Source organism: Frieseomelitta varia, unplaced genomic scaffold, assembly GCF_011392965.1.
Source record: "Frieseomelitta varia isolate USP_RPSP 00005682 unplaced genomic scaffold, Fvar_1.2 scaffold_278, whole genome shotgun sequence".
NCBI lineage: Eukaryota > Metazoa > Arthropoda > Insecta > Hymenoptera > Apidae > Frieseomelitta > Frieseomelitta varia.
In genome coordinates, this window is record NW_025110010.1 from 1 (window position 1) to 17,557 (window position 17,557).

The 17,557-nt window shown below is 28.1% G+C and overlaps 1 protein-coding gene across 2 annotated transcripts; it reads left to right on the forward strand.

The window, feature by feature from the left end:
- The first annotated feature begins 6,054 nt into the window (after positions 1-6,054).
- LOC122529095 (protein yellow) lies at positions 6,055-17,315 on the forward strand. Of its 2 annotated transcripts, none has more exons than XM_043654882.1 (6): positions 6,055-6,413; positions 12,755-13,283; positions 13,491-13,593; positions 14,179-14,267; positions 15,683-15,975; positions 16,741-17,315. In XM_043654882.1, the coding sequence occupies exons 1-6, from the start codon at positions 6,070-6,072 to the stop codon at positions 16,994-16,996; spliced, it is 1,614 nt and encodes a 537-aa protein (XP_043510817.1). In that variant the 5' UTR covers positions 6,055-6,069; the 3' UTR covers positions 16,997-17,315. The 2 variants fall into 2 exon arrangements, with proteins under 2 accessions (XP_043510817.1, XP_043510818.1); XM_043654883.1 differs by having other exon boundaries at positions 12,785-13,283.
- The last annotated feature ends 242 nt before the right edge of the window (positions 17,316-17,557 follow it).

Genomic DNA, 17,557 nt, shown 5'->3' on the forward strand with positions numbered 1-17,557 from the left:
TTCTTCAGGGAACCAAAAATTCTGCCACCAAAAAAAAAAAAAAAAGAAAAAAAAATGAAAAATAAGAAAGGGAAAGGAAAAACACGATTAAATGAAAAATAAATGGGAAATTAATTAATCTTGTAACCTGGAAGCTATAGAACAATATTATACACGGTTGAACGACTTTCGGACTTTCCAAGTCGCCATACACAATGGCGTTTCACGTTGCAAAAAAATCAATTGGATATGGATACGGTGCACGTACCATACGTTGAATGGTTTTACGCAAGCCCTGCGAGACAACGTTGCAGCAGCCAACATGGTTCCGCACGGACAGGCTCCCATGTCGGCGAATAATCTGAACACAAAACGACTTATGCAATGGAAGTGTCTGGATAACGTTACCCAGATTTATCGCGGTAGTTCTCGAACTCGCTTTCTGACGACTGTGGCAGAAAATTATTTGGTTTTCGAAACGATTTTAACAAGAGCTATCAAAATAGTCAAAATGACAATTTTTTTTTTTTTGTAGTAATTTCGTGGATTTATAGACGATCCCATAAGTAATAATTTGCATTCTAGTCGATGACACGAGTTTTGTGTTATCTTAATCACTGGTAATTTTAGTATCGAGCGACGATAATTGACGAGTTTGAAAATGACCTTGGAAAATTGTGAAATAAAAGGATAGTTGGAAATTGAACGATACGTTCTACTATAGGTATCTACTATAAAATATTTTTAAAAGAATATTTGAAATATATTCTGTACTATATTAATATATTTAAAATATTTAAAATATACTATACTATATTAACATATTTAAAATATTTAAAATATACTATACTATATTAACATATTTAAAATATTTAAAATATACTGTACGATATTAACATATTTAAAATATTTAAAATATACTATACTATATTAATATCTTTAAAATATACTATACTATATACTGTACTGTACTTTATACACAATATTTATAATTATACTATATACTATATTATGCTATATACAATATTATTCTATAAACTATACTATACTATACTATACTATATGTTGTACTATTTTATATATAATATTTATGATTATACTGTATACTATACTATGTAGTATACTATACTATATACAATATTATACTATATACTATATGCTGTACTATTTTATATACAATATTTATGATTATACTATTCTATGTACTATACTATAATTATACTATATATTATACTATACTATGCTATATACAATATTATATATATACTATATGCTGTACTATTTTATATACAATATTTATGATTATACTATATACTATACTATACTATAATTAGACTATATATAATACTATAGCGATTATACTATAACTATACTCTATACTATATACTATACTATGCTATATACAATATTATATTATATACTATACTATATACAATATTATACTATATATTATACTATACAATATTATACTCTACTATACAATATTATACTATACTGTACTATATACGATATTATACTATATATTATTCTATACTACACTATACTCTTAATATTTAAAATATATTATAAAATATTTTAGAATGGCAAACGATCCTCGTTGATAATCGCGTGCCAAACATCCGCCCTGCTTCGCATGATCAGTCGCACGATGGAAGGGAAACGCAAGTAGGATTTTGCTGCTTCCGTTTTTCCGTGAGAGTTCTTTGCTATATACGTACAGCAATTCCCATGATATTTCAAGTCGAACATCTTGCGCAACCCTGTAACTGTTTTATTCTTCTTTGCAGCTGCATTGGCAATGCTTGGAATTTTTTTCGCGCGATGTTTACGTTGTGCTTGTGCCCCGTTGATTTCTTTCTCAGTCTCGATTAAAATCGGCCCGCGAGAAATTTCATCGCTTCATCCGTTTCGTTGGAATTCGTTCTTGAGAAACTGGTCCTTGAATATGTTTCAGCGTCATTTCAATTGTCGGATGATTTCCGATAAATCTGTGTTTTACACGCAACAGGAAACAATGCTGTTCACGTTCTGTTCATGTCGTTTTAGTCTTGAACGATATAAATAATAAATAATATAAATAGTATTATAAGCAGTAATAAATAATATAAACAGTGTTATAAGCAGTAATAAATAATATAAACAGTATCATGAGTAATAATAAATAATATAAATAATGTTATAAGTAATAATAAATAATATAAATAGTTTAGTATTAAACAATATAAGTATAAAATAATATAAATAATTAAACAATATATATAAACAATCCACGTTTGAGTTTTCTAAAGTGGCTATGGAACAAGATATTTTTTAAACAATATAAATATAAAATAATATAAATAATTAAACAATATATATAAACAATCCACGTTTGAGTTTTCGAAAGTGGCTATGTAATACAATAATATTTTTTGAACAATATAATATAAAATTAAACTATTTATGAACAATCCACGTTTGAGTTTTCTGAAGTGGCTAGCAATAAAATATTTTTTAAACAATATAATATAAAATTAAACTATATATAAACAACAATTAAAAATATATATAAACAATCCACTTTTATAAAGTGTCTATGTAACAAAACAATATTTTTTAAACAATATAATATAAAATTAAACAATATATGTAAACAATCCATATTTGAATTTTCTAAAGTAGCTCTACAGCAAAACAATACTTGTTGAACGAAACATTTTCTTTTTCTTTCTTTTTTGTTTCACATATCGTGCCGTATTTTTTTTTTTTATCCACGCGATTAAAACAATATGTATTATTCTCGAGAACAGGAGAACGTGAATTGATCTTTTCCAATCTATCGAAATCATCTTGCCACGAGCTGAAGTATAGGTCGAGGACTAAAGCGCGAACGGAACGATGAATATGGCGATTAAAATCGAATATCCGCATGGCAGTGATGCGCAATTCAGGGCACATTTTAAAATTCTCGCCACCTGCGGATTCCTGGTTGTTTGAATTCTCTTTGTTTGCGAAACTTTTTAAGATCGTGTTCCAATAATGTAACAAAATTAACGCAATTGTAACACGTGGAAACAACATAGAAGATACTATACTGAAGATACGCTATTCTAGCAAGTGTTTTGCCATTTCTTCTTTCTTCTCTTTTTTTAGCTCAGTCATTTATACAACGAAGGGAGAGAGAATCACAATTTTTTTTATTTGCAAAACTTTTTGAGGTTACGTTTCAATTGTATTTATTTGCACAATATTAACTCAATTGAAAGTACAGAAAACACCATTCTAACAAGTATCTATATTTTTGTTTCTGCTATTCTTCTTTTTTTTTTATTTAGAGGGGGAGGGCGGGAAAAGATTCGAAAGAAATTTTTATAATCCGTGCTGTTTATAAGCACCTTTATATTACTTATTATTACTTATAATACTATTTATATTATTTATTATTACTTATAATATTTATTATTACTTATAATGCTATTTATATTATTTATTATTACTTGTAATATTATTTATATTATTTATCATTACTTACAACAATATTTATATTATTTATTATTACTTACTATACTATTTATATCATTTATTGTTACTTGCAACACTATTTATATTATTTATTATTGCTTATAATACTATTTATATTATTTATTATTATACTATAATATACTATAGTATACTATAATATACTATTTATATGCTGTTTTTGTGATTTTTTTTATACGCGGAAGGTTGTGCATCGCTGATCTATAGTGACACACACCGGTACACGAAGAAAATGGCAATTGAGCGTACTGTAGTAGCAAATGCTATGTAGAAGTCCTTGATACCTTTATACTCCAATCGAATGTCCCCGGAACTATTGACCGCACCCACTCTTTCTTATGTACATTTTTGGTTATCCCGATCAGGAAAGAAACATGTACCAATCCGGTCCTAAAAGAATCTCAATGGTAGAAATCGTTTGAATTAAACTTTCCTTTCGTAATTTGGTTAATTTTGCCATTTCGAAAATATACGGTACGCGAAAACACCGTATGTCATATGCTTTCACTTTCGAGATATTATCGTTTAGAGTTCATAACACCAATTCGTAACTGGTAATTAGATATTTTTTCATGTGTTTTTGTTCTCTAGTTGGCGAAGCCATATTTGCCAATTTTTTTTTCTTTTTCATCGGACGACATTAAAACACTTGTCATTGAATTGAAACACAGGATATAATTTAGTTAAAACCTGTTGTTTCACTTTTTTCTATATTGGAAAATTCTGCGTAATATTTATTACCTGTTTACTGCACACAATTCACATTCTACATTCTACTGCAAGTGGCACTACGTTTAGATTTTATCTCAGACAATTTGTTCCATAAGTTTCTTATGCTCGCAGCAGGAGTCAAAGTTAACGCATTTGTAAATGTAGATTTATAAAATAAATATGTCTAATATACGTGTAATAATGTAAGCATGTTATGATCATACATTTAATATAATTTAATAACACACATATTATTACAATTATGATGTTATACATACTATGATAATATATTATACATTACATTATTTAACTCAATAACAATATATTGTAAATTATATATTGTAAATTATAATTTTATATTATATATTGTAAATTATAATTTTATATTATTATAATTTTGTATTATATATTGTAAATTATAATTTTATATATTTATGACATATATATATATTTTTTTTAAATATATTTTTATATATTTACTATAAAATTATGGTATTTACCCATGAAATATATTTTTTAAAATGAATCTATAAAAACTTATAAACACCCTTGTTTCCGTCGTTAGATGCAGAAATCCTGCACTCTGCATGATTTAATTAATGCGTAAACGCGAATTTCATAAAACTGTGACAACGTATAGTTGTAACTGCAGAATTATCGGTCCGATTTAGTGGAACAATATATTTCGAATGGAATTCTTTTTTTCAGTTTTTGTGGTTTGTGTCGTTATCGAGGTAAACAGAAACATACATTCCAAGTAGGCGTAGCTGGTTACCGCGGATACTGAATGTCAGTGCCTGTGTGGAGCATTGTCTGGCAAATCACTTTCTCCATCGCGGTGATTCGTATCCGGCACGCTCCTATTTTGAAATCTCGAGTCACTGTCTTTTCTGTTCGCGTAATAGGGGATCTCTTGAAATGCGTTGCATCATTAAAAAGTATCTGATTGAGTTGTCGACATTGTAGCGGTCTTAGAATTTTAATTAAAACGTAACGTAAGTGTAGTAAGAAAAATGGATCAAATCATAGACAACGAGATTCTGTTTTGTCAGTTTTTTTTTGAGTTCCTCTTCCTTTATTGTAATTCTTACTTTCGTTGAATTGACTTTGTTTCGGATTCATAAATATTGCAAAATTGTTTCATTTGAACAATAAAGAAATGAAAATAAAAAGCATGTAACGTACGTGAATAAAATATAAAGTATAAAATAAAAAATATAAAATATAAAATATAAGATATAAGATATAAGATATAAAATATAAAATATAAAGCACAAAGTGTAAAATATAAAAGGTGTAATAATAAAATATTAGTATAATATAATATATTAATATAAAATATAAAAAGTATAATAAGAAAATATTATTATATAATAAATATTATATCAATATAAAATATGAAATGTATAATAATAAAATATTAGTATATAATAAATATTATATTAATATAAAATATGAAATGTATAATAATAAAATATTATTATGTAATAAATATTATATTAATATAAAATATGAAATGTATAATAATAAAACAATATTATATAACAGATATTATATTAATATAAAGTATAGAGTCTAAGTATAAAATATAAAATAAAATGTAATACGTAAATAAAATAAAAATAAATGACCAAAAAATACTATATAATACTAACGATCAAAAAATAATCACTGGTCACAAATTCAGGCAAGAGAATATCAATCGCAAAGAATTCAAATCGCATGAATTAAATTCACAATCAATCGCTGTCTCACTTCAAGAACTCGCCTCGTTCAGAGTTCAAGTTTGCGTTTGCAGACAAATTTACAAGAAGCAAGAAATAACAATGGCTTTCGCGCTCTCGATCAACGGCGAGATCAATGGTAACCTTTGGCAAAAAGTTACCACGCCACGATCTGCAAAACACGTTCCCCGAGGGTGTAGCCGTGAATGTCACGAAGAATCGTTCGATTCGCTATCGCGTACACTGTTGCGCAATATGCCGATTTTCTACCATATGCTCGCGCCCTGTCTCTCGGACCACTAGGATCCTAGTCGATGCAAGGAAATTAGATCAGTTGGTGTTCAGACAGCGGGACTTGGTACACGCTTGTCGGACGGGCTTGCAGTTAGTTCGAACTGAGTGCACGACCTCACTGAATGAGATTGGTGTTTCGGTTTCTTTAGACTTTCTTGGTCTAAGCTCGAGGATTTACACATCGAGGTTGGTCCTTTTATCAATTTTTATTCGATCTCTGGTGGTGATTTATAATATATAAAAAATTTAATGTATGAAATTGAGTAAAAACGTAATTTAATATGAAAAAGTAATTTAATAAATTTCATATAAATATAATATAGAAAATAATTTAGTAAATTTCATATAAATTTAATATAAAAGAAAATTTAATGTAGATTTAATATAAAAAAATTTAAATATAAATTTAATATAAATTTAATACAAAAAAAATTTTAATATAAATATAATATAAAAAGAATTTTAATATAAATTTAATGTGAAAAAATTTTAATATAAATTTAATATAAAATTTAAATTTAATATAAAAAAAGATTCAATAGAAATTTCATATAAATTTAGTATATAAAATTCATCACGTCAGTGGAATTACTGAATTACAGCGCCAGCACAATTTCGAAATATAAATTTCCCCCGAAATATAAATCATTAAGTGTAACTCGCCTAGTGTATAAACAAAACTTCGATTTATATCGATAATGATTCTTCATCGCGAGATATCCGAAAATCGTCGCGATTGTGATGTGAGATTGTAAATTTTGAGAAATAGAAGTGTTTGAATTATTGTGCAGTAAGACCGGTTTCAAGATCGACCGCAAAGTTTAATGACATCTGGCACCCGTTGCGCTTGGATTGTGCGAGAAGCTGTCAAAGACCGTGACTTTGTTGAAATTCGATAATCGATAAGTTTCGGTCGCGTAAAATCAACGTCGTGTTCAGTCACGATCGTCAAATATGATCGTTGAACGCAATTGTCTGTCATCGGTAAAAACCTAACAGACGTCTAGTATCGTTTGAAATTGAAAGAAAGTTATTGTTACTCGATCAGAGAGAGGTGCGAAACTTAACACTCGTTGTCAATGTAGCACGGTTGTTAAACCGATCGTATTGCATTCTGCAAAATTCTAGTAATTTTACGTAACCAGTAATTTATGCTTGAGTAAGCTGGACGTCTGATGGATTCAAGATCAGGTGAAAAAAAGCTTCCTCAAGAATAAATGCTGAATGTGAAAAAAATATCGACGCATCTCAGTTTTTCGATATGACATCTTTGTCAAGGAGAAATGATATAAATCAAATCTGTTTCTGCAAATAATTCACTACGAACACAAAATAACGATAATAACGCAAGTGATATGGAAAATTCGAGAGTCGAAAATATTATATACCAGTATTGTAGTACCAGTGCTTAATCAGCATTTAATGGCGGAATATTATCGAAAAAAATTACAAAATGTTCTGTTGTAAAATATTGAAATGTTGTCGAATGATTTTAGAAAAAGACACACCTGTTTTTAACTTTAATTAAAAATATTTTATATTCTGTTCGAATGAACGACCGAGTTGCAAAAGAGACCCTCCAATATTATTTAGATTCTCGAATTTTTATATTATTCGTATTATTATTGCAGAATTTAAGTCAACATTATTTAGATTCTCGAATTTTTACATTATTCGTATTATTATTGCATAATTTAAGTCAATATTATTTGAATTCTCGAATTTTTATATTATTCGTATTATTATTGCAGAATTTAAGTCAACATTATTTAGATTCTCGAATTTTTACATTATTCGTATTATTATTGCATAATTTAAGTCAATATTATTTGAATTCTCGAATTTTTATATTATTCGTATTATTATTGCAGAATTTAAGTCAACATTATTTAGATTCTCGAATTTTTACATTATTCGTATTATTATTGCGTAATTTAAGTCAACATTATTTAGATTCTCGAATTTTTACGTTATTCGTATTACTATTGCATAATTTATGTCATTGTTATTTGGATTCTCGAATTTTTACATTATTCGTATTACTATTGCATAATTTACATCAACATTATTTGGATTCTCGAATTTTTACATTATTCGTATTACTATTGCATAATTTACGTCAACATTATTTGAATTTTCGAATTTTCACATTTGTATTATTATTGTATAATTCATAATTGGAAATTGCGATTGCCTTTCGTACGTGATAATATTATTACCTCCATTAAATAATAATAAAATGAAAAATTTAAAATTTTACCCAATTAATCAATCTTTTTATTAAATATTTATTAATATTTTCCATTATATTAACATGATTAGGGATACAAATAATTGAATATCCATTTACAAATTTAAATAATTTTTTTGCTATTTTATGCTTTAACTATTATATTTTTTCATTTATATTGAATAATTTATTTGAGTTTATCATAAAAATAATTTATTTGAGTTTATCATAATTAATAATAACTTGATAAAGTATATGATTTGAATTCATAATATAGAAATAAAATTTTCTATTAATTCAATTTAAATTAATTAATATAATTAATTCCTTAATTAAATATAAATAAATTAAATAGTATAAAATTAAAATTAATAATTCTGCTCAACATATATATATTAAATGGCATTCTGTTAATGCGTCGTTTCTTTTCACAAAAATATTGCAAGAGAACTTGGTCTTACACCAAACATACTAAAATTTCCAAATTTCATAATTTTCGTTCGAAACGAAAGCTCTACGATTCCAAATGTAATTGGTCACGTCAGTTGGGACCTTTTTAATTCGACATAAAAGTAAGTAACTTTCCAAAGGGAACCTCGAGGCAAGACATTCGCGTGATAATGCACAGTTGGTGCGCGTTTTGTTAACGCGTGTCCAGATCAACATCATTATGTTGCGTGCATTGTGATCGCCGATTGTTGCAAAACACGCGGAAAGTTACGCTGGAAAGCTCTCGCGAACACGTGTTTTCGGTGCACGGACACAAAGTGCAATCGATCACTTTTATGTTCGAATGTCTATCGGCCTTTCCCATCATCGAAAGTTCGTTCGATCGTGACTCTTTCGCGGCGTTGATGAAATGTTTGTTTGAATTCGAATCGAGTAGAAAACATCGCGGTGAAATCCGTTTTCACGACGCGACTTCCGACGCAAGCAAGAATCACCCACCCATCGTTTCATCTTTTAAAAAATGATTTCACTCGAGAAATGTTTCACGTAACGTCCACATACCAACGTCTATGAGTGTTAATTAATTACAAGAGTGTAAAAGAAGGGGGAAATAATTTGTAACATATGCTACTCTCCCTCTTTACCTTCAAATGCAATTTCTACTTTTGACATTGTGTGAATTAATTGATTTTTATGATTTGAATTCATATTATTATTTCATTAATATTGGTGTGATTTTAGTATAGTAATAGTTTATATAAATTTGGTATAAAAATGGCATATCGTCCCCTGTATCGACAGTGTTGTAAAATCATCGTTAGATGATTTGCTGAGGTTGGAGCTTGCTTGAATAGGAACAGACGACTCGGGTAGTTATTTGTGTTTATTAATATACTTTGGTTAGTAAACTAAACTTGTAACTTGAGAAAAATTCTTTAAAAAATTCCTAATAAATTACCCTGTTAATGAATGATTCTAATAAATTTAAAGGCAAAAGTACTTTGACAAATGTACTTGCACAAATTCCAGATTAATGCAAAGTGGTCTTAAACATTTGAATGACAATGTACGCACTGAAGACATAATTTTCAAGTTCACTCCAAAATGTAAGCAATTTCAAAGCGTCAAATACCCTGCCGCGAAAAAAACAAACGTATTGAAATAAGACGGAGCTGCTCTGCTTGCTTTCGAACGTTAAGGAATCCACATCATTCAACGTTTTAATTTAACAGTATCTATACTATTTAACGTCGATATATTGTTATATTATATATTATATTGATATTAATATTATAAATATAATATTATTATATTATATTGATATATCGATGACTATATATCGTTATCAATTTATCAGTGTAATATATAATATAACAATTTATCAATTATAAATTAATTATTATAATGATGTAAATTTTAGAATTATTATTACAAATTTGAATATAATTAAGTACATAAATTTTTGTATACTTTCAAATCTGCTTTTAATTCTTATTTTTAATATGTATAATTTCCTTTTTTACAAATTTATTATATTTTTATTATATTTTATTATATTTTTAATATAATTCCTTTTGTACATATTTATTGTTACTTTATTTTATATTTGAATCTAGAATCTTGAATTTTTTATATAATTATAAAATGAGAATTATAACATGTGAATTATATATGTGTGTATCTAGGGACAAAATATATTTAGATAATGTTTAAGCAAATTAGAATATTCAGAAATATTATTTAAAACTCACTCCTAAATTTTGGTCGATGTGCACACGACGGAAGTTTAATTGGTAATAAGTCTCCATACCGCTGAAAGTTAACCTAATGTTCCGATCGTCAGTGACCCGGAACTGTTGATAATTTTTTTTTAGTATCTCGAAACAATTTTTCTATTATACTAATCAATAGTTCTTAGATTTCTATCGCAAGGTTACACTTTCATAAATATGTTACAATGCCAAATGTAATAATTTATTAATTTCTTGATCTATAACTGGCTAAAAATAAATTTACACTTTCATGATATTAATTTCTAAGTTATAACTGCATTGACGTATATTAAATAGAAATTTATGTAGAGAAAAGTTATGTAGTCAAAAATCGAGTTAAACAGTGATCGTCGCTTCAGAGTAATCGCGCAACATATAAAAATTTTCACTCGTTTATTATTTCAAATTGCAAGGAATATATGTATTATGTTATCTTTTCCGTTATTGTAAATAATATAATTTAATTATTATAAATGAATTGTTGCAAACTATGCAAACTATGAAATAATGGAAAGTTGGAAGTTCAATCACTGCTTGAATTGCTAAAAATAAATAGTTAATTTGTTAAATAATATACAAAAATATCATCGTAATGCATTATTTTACAGTTTGAATAATTCATTTGGAACAATTAAATTATTTCTACAATATTTCTAGACATTGTTTAATAATTTTCACAACTTTTATATTACGATTAAACAGTTAAATTAATCATTTCGTTCAACAAGTTAAAGTCATTTCTCTTAGGTACATTGTTCAAGATTCTTATAAATTATTAGTTAAAATTTTTAAATAACACTTAGAAGCAAAAGAGGATTTATTGTTTAATTGTTGCAAGTAAATTATTAGAAACATTAGATAATGTTTAAACAATTAGAATATTCAGAAATATTATTTAAAAATTCACTTCGAATGTTTAATCGATGTGCACACAATTATAAAATTATATATAATTGAAGGTTCAACTTATAATGACCATTTACCTGCTCGACCTTCAGTGATATTCTATATCAATACTTCCAAAAAGACTTTTTCTATTCAGTAATCAGTAATTTTTGTTTCATAGCCTTTTTCTATCTCATTGTTGGCCATTTTTTACTGTTTTATAGCCTCCATTAATTTAAGACAACAATAAATAATTATATAATTTCTATATCTTTTACAAAGTGAAACTAACGTTTGCACGGTTAGTTTCTAACTTATAATTGTTGTTGAGATATACTAAATGCTAATTTATAAGTCGGTGACATATAATGCTAATTGATGTAGAAAATAATTATATTACAAATGTCAGAAATTAAATTGATCGTTTCCTTAAAAATAGCTATGCAAATAAGAAATCGTTCACATTTAATTCAGTAAGTTTTCAATGTAGATGTAACATTATTTCACAGACGAATAAAATGTTAATATTAACACACACAGACACACACACACACACATATATATATTGATAAATTGTTATATTATATATTTGAGTCATATTATATATTATTTTATAATTATATTATAATTATATATTATTTTATAATTGTACTATAATTATATATTATTTTATAATTGTACTATAATTATATATTATTTTATAATTGTACTATAATTATATATTATTTTATAATTGTACTATAATTATATATTATTTTATAATTGTACTATAATTATATATTATTTTATAATTGTACTATAATTATATATTATTTTATAATTGTACTATAATTATATATTATTCTATAATTGTACTATAATTATATATTATTTTATAATGGTACTATAATTATATATTATTTTATAATTGTACTATAATTATATATTATTCTATAATTGTACTATAATTATATATTACTTTATAATTGTACTATAATTATATATTACTTTATAATTGTACTATAATTATATATCATTTTATAATTGTACTATAATTATATATTATTGTATAATTATATTATTATTATATATTATTAATCATTTTTTATATAATTATGAAATGGAAACAGAAAATTATAACATGAAACTTGTATACACTGATGAATTGTTATATTATATTGATAACAATATATTTGATATTATAAATATAGCCTTGACTCGAAATCACTCGTGCATCGTAGGATGCAGCTGATCATCCTCCTAGTGGAGCTGCTCTGCGCTTCAGCGACCGCGGAGATCCTAGAAACCATAGCCCAATGGCCGTTGTTGGACTTCGCCCTCCCGTACGAACGAGAATTCCTCAATCAGTATCGTCCAGAGAACGTGGTGCCCACCGGGATCGAGATTGGCTGGGACAGGATCTTCGTCAGCGTACCGAGATTGCGAGCCGGCATCCCGGCGACATTGAACTACATCCCGAGGAATCTTCCGTTGGAGAGCAGCCCGCAACTCCATGCTTACCCATCCTGGGACTGGCACGCCGCCGGACGAGGCGACCTGAACTGCTCCACGTTGATCTCCGTGTACAGGACGAAGCTGGACAAGTGTGATCGGCTGTGGGTCGTCGACAGCGGCGTGATGACGTCGATCGAAGACTTCAGGCCAGTTTGCCCACCGAAGATAATGGTCTTCGACTCGAAAACCAATCAACTGACGCGACAGTTCACGTTCCCGCGAGAGGTGAGCTTCTTTCTTTCTTCCTTCCCTCTTCCTCTTTGTTTATTTATTTCAATTGGATTCAATAGTCAGATCAATTTATGATTATGTTTGTTTACGACTGTTCAATGACCTATTTGCTACCTGATTGATCGTGATTCGTTAAATTCCAATTGTGCTACGTTCGTGACATTTAAAACGAATTCGTAAAATACAGTTTGTCTTCTTCAGGTTCTGAGACCGAACACGCTGCTGACAAACATGATCATCGACGACACCGCTGCAACTACTTGCGACGATGTATTCCTTTATATATCTGACACCACTGGACCTGGTAATTAAATATTCTCTCTAATCATTTATTATTATCTTCTTCGAATGTTGTAATTTTATTATTCTTATTTATATTTCATTATTGCCATTATCACTATTATTATTATTACATTTATTATTATTTATTATTATTATTAACATTATTTCATTATATGACATTTTATTGTTACATTCATTATAACATTATTGTTATTATTTATTATCTGTACTAGTTAATATTATTGTCTATTTTATTATATTATATTTTATTATTATTTTACTATATTAATTACTATGCTATTATAATATAATATAATATTTATAATATAATATAATTATAATTTGTAATATATATAATTATAATATAATATAATATATCATATTATAATATAAAATAATTATAATTTAAAATATAAATTATATAATATATTTATAATTATATTTATACTATATTTGTTACTTTACTATATTGTTATTATTATGTTACACTGTTTTATATTGTCTTATCATACATTATAGTACTTTATTATATCATACTACATTTTATTGTAGCATACAGTTATTATTATTATTATTATTTCATGATTGTCACTATCTCTCTTTCAAGGTATGCTGGTGTTCGACGGCGCGACGGAGAGAAGTTGGCGAGTGGTGCACGCGACCATGTATCCCCATCCGGATTTCTCGACTTATCGGGTACGATTACGTGAATTTTATGTGAAACGTTTCTTTCCACATTTCCTGAACTATGATGGATCGATAACAATTACGAGACACTACTCGCAGTATGTTACGAACGAACGAGTTACGCACCTTTCTTTGACTTGCAAACAACGAAAGACAGAGGCGAGCACATTGAAATTCTTCTGCGGTTGAATTCTGCGGTTGCGCGGTTTCTTGTTTTCCGATAAATATTTACGCTTTCGGGTCAGCGATTTCAATTTTTTTAATACTAGGAATTTACACGGCGAGGTAACCGTTTCACCGTAAAAATGCTCTGCAAGTATCATAGGAATATCATTATCGACTACCACTGCACAAACAGTAAATAAAAATGTATAATATGCAGATTAGTCCAGTGAGAATCAACACTTGAGTATTTCCACTGTTTTTTGGAGATGCGAAACAATTTTGTCGACGAAAATTGTTTAGTATGGGAAGAGCTATAATAGTGTTTCAAAGATCCCAAGATACCTCCACTTTTCCAATTGGAATCTGAATATTAATTCGGAGGAATTTTGAAAAATTTATCACACGAGGAAACGAGAGAATATGAGAGTTTATATTGTTCTCAATAAAATTGAAGTGTATAAAATTTTTGGTAGAATACAATAAAATGAAAATTAAAACATCTCCAAAACTAATAATCGTAATACGTACATACTTTCGATAGATAATGTCGAATTAATACATAAAAAAAAATATGTAATTTCATTTTTGAAAAAAGTAGAGGTGTCCTCGAAATCTTCGAAAGCCCGCGTGAGCTATAAAAAAATTATTATTACCGTACAATGCTTCGCAAAGCTGCGATACAAAGCTTTTTCATATTTTCAAAAATATAATTATTACTGAACTAATTTTTATTGAACCAAGCTGTACGTAATATGTGATAATTTAACAATAAAGAGAAGTCTGACGGAAATTCCGATTTATTCGGAACTTTGTATAAAAATATTTGATTTATATATTTATATATTTACATATTTATATATTCATATATTCATATATTCATATATATTCATATATATTCATATATATTCATATATATTCATATATTCCTATATTTCATATATTCATATATTCCTATATTTCATATATTCATATATTCCTATATTTCATATATTCATATATTCCTATATTTCATATATTCATATATTCATATATTCATATATTCATATTTTCATATATTCATATATTCATATTTTCATATATTCATATATTCATATATTCATATATTCCTATATATTCATAAATTCATATATTCCTATATATTTGAAATTATTTGATTTTTCCTGGATCTCACTGTTTCTGTTGCTTCCAAACGCAAGGTAGATAAATTTTATTTTTTCCATCGAATCAAATCAGATCGGATGGACGTGAATATTTTACAGATTGGTAGCGACACGTTCGAATTGTTGGACGGGGTCGTTGGCCTGGGGTTCTCCGCCAGACTCGGGACCGTTTACTATCAACCGTTGGCGACCGATCGTCTGTTCAGCGTGCCAACAACTGCGCTTCAAGCGGGTCCTCCATCGTTTGGCGAGCAACTGCCTGTGACCCTAGTGGGTAAAAAATCCAGTCAAGGTCTCGCTCTGGCCGTCGACCCTCGAGACGATACGATTCTGTTTTCCCCGCTTACTGAAACAGCCATCGCCGCCTGGCAACCGCAGACCAATAGACAGAGGTATTACTATCATTCAATACGCACGATATCGATGAAAATGAATTGTGAAAATAATCTTGAACGATAAATTTCTTCGATTCTCTCTTGGCAGCCTATAATTTTTCTACATATCATCTGTCACTATTATTATTATTGCATTTATTATTGTATTTACATTATTTTATTATATTACGTTTATTATAATATTATTTTTATTATTTATTATCTATACTAGTTAATATTATTGTCTATATTATTTTATTATATTTGCTATACTATTATTATTATATTACGCTATATTATATTGTCTTATCATACATTTAGCATCTATATTAGTTAATATTATTGTCTATATTATTTTATTATATTTGCTATATTATTATTATTATATTATATTGTCTTATCATACATTATCTGTATTATTTTATTATATCATACTACGTTTTATTGTATCGTACAGTTATTATTATTATTGCTTTATGATTGTTGCTATCGTTACTACGTTTTTCTATTTCATAGAATGTCAGTTTCTGAGAACGAGACTTACATCAGTAAGAGAAGATAGTAAAAAAATTCAAACGTTTAGAAAATGTTCGAACAATGTTAAAACAAGGCAAAAATCGTAGAATTGATATATGTATAATTTCTTGAGTACTAGAAGACGAGAGTTCTTCTCGTAGATTATTCTTCAGTCAATCTTTGAAACGTAGATAGAAACTTTAGGATACGAAATTGTGTTTAATAAGTTTTGAAAGAATAAAAGAAACTTTTTTCTCCTTTCGCCAGGATTTTAGCTTACAACCCGGAGAAGCTTCAGTTCGTTGCTGAGATACGATGCACAGAACGTGATGACGGCAACTATTGGCTGCTGAGCACCAGGTTTCAAAAGTTCTTCAGACAGGAGGTGAACGCGCGCGACATCAACATTCGATTAATGAGGCTGGTACCAATGCAGTATCCGAAACATCCGACAAACATTCTCAATTCGTTCAGTCAGCCTTACTTCCCGCCACAGTTCTACAACAACACGATAGGATTCTAGATAGAAAACTAAGTAATAACCGGAGAATCGTGTCATTTACATACGTACACACGTCGACAGGAGATTTTCCACGAGACTCAAGAAATCGATGAAGCGTCATAAATTTTTATCGAACTAAAAAAAAGAGAAGAAGAAAATGACGTCGCTTGCGTGGAATAAAATGGCAATTTTACAAATCACATTCGACGAAAGAAAATAGATAGGACGCTGTTAAAAAATTTCGAGATAGATGCACGTTAGAAAGTAGTAGGAGATCGTAGTGAATCATTTGTAAAGCGCAGCATTGTATGGTGAAAAAATAGAAATATTTTGTATTTTCTATCGATGTAATGTTTATTTGATATCTCTTCCCTGAAAAATAGCGTTGTTCGCTCGCACGTCGGTCACACCTGTTTGTACTGTAGATGACATCACGTTCCAATATACGAACGCACAGAAATCCCAGAAAAAGAATTGTTTATCTCAAATTTTACGTACAATTCCTTTCGTTCATACGTTCCCACGTATTTACACAGTTTTCAAAAAACTCATCTGTTAAATATCAAAGTTTCATGTAAGCTG

Bases quoted from the DNA above. Each gene is read 5' to 3' on its own strand.
- LOC122529095 (XM_043654882.1), top strand. From the start codon at position 6,070: ATGGTAACCTTTGGCAAAAAGTTACCACGCCACGATCTGCAAAACACG. The intron at 13,594-14,178 runs GTAATTAAATAT...CTCTCTTTCAAG, and splicing joins ATCTGACACCACTGGACCTG to GTATGCTGGTGTTCGACGGC. The intron at 14,268-15,682 runs GTACGATTACGT...AATATTTTACAG, and splicing joins CGGATTTCTCGACTTATCGG to ATTGGTAGCGACACGTTCGA.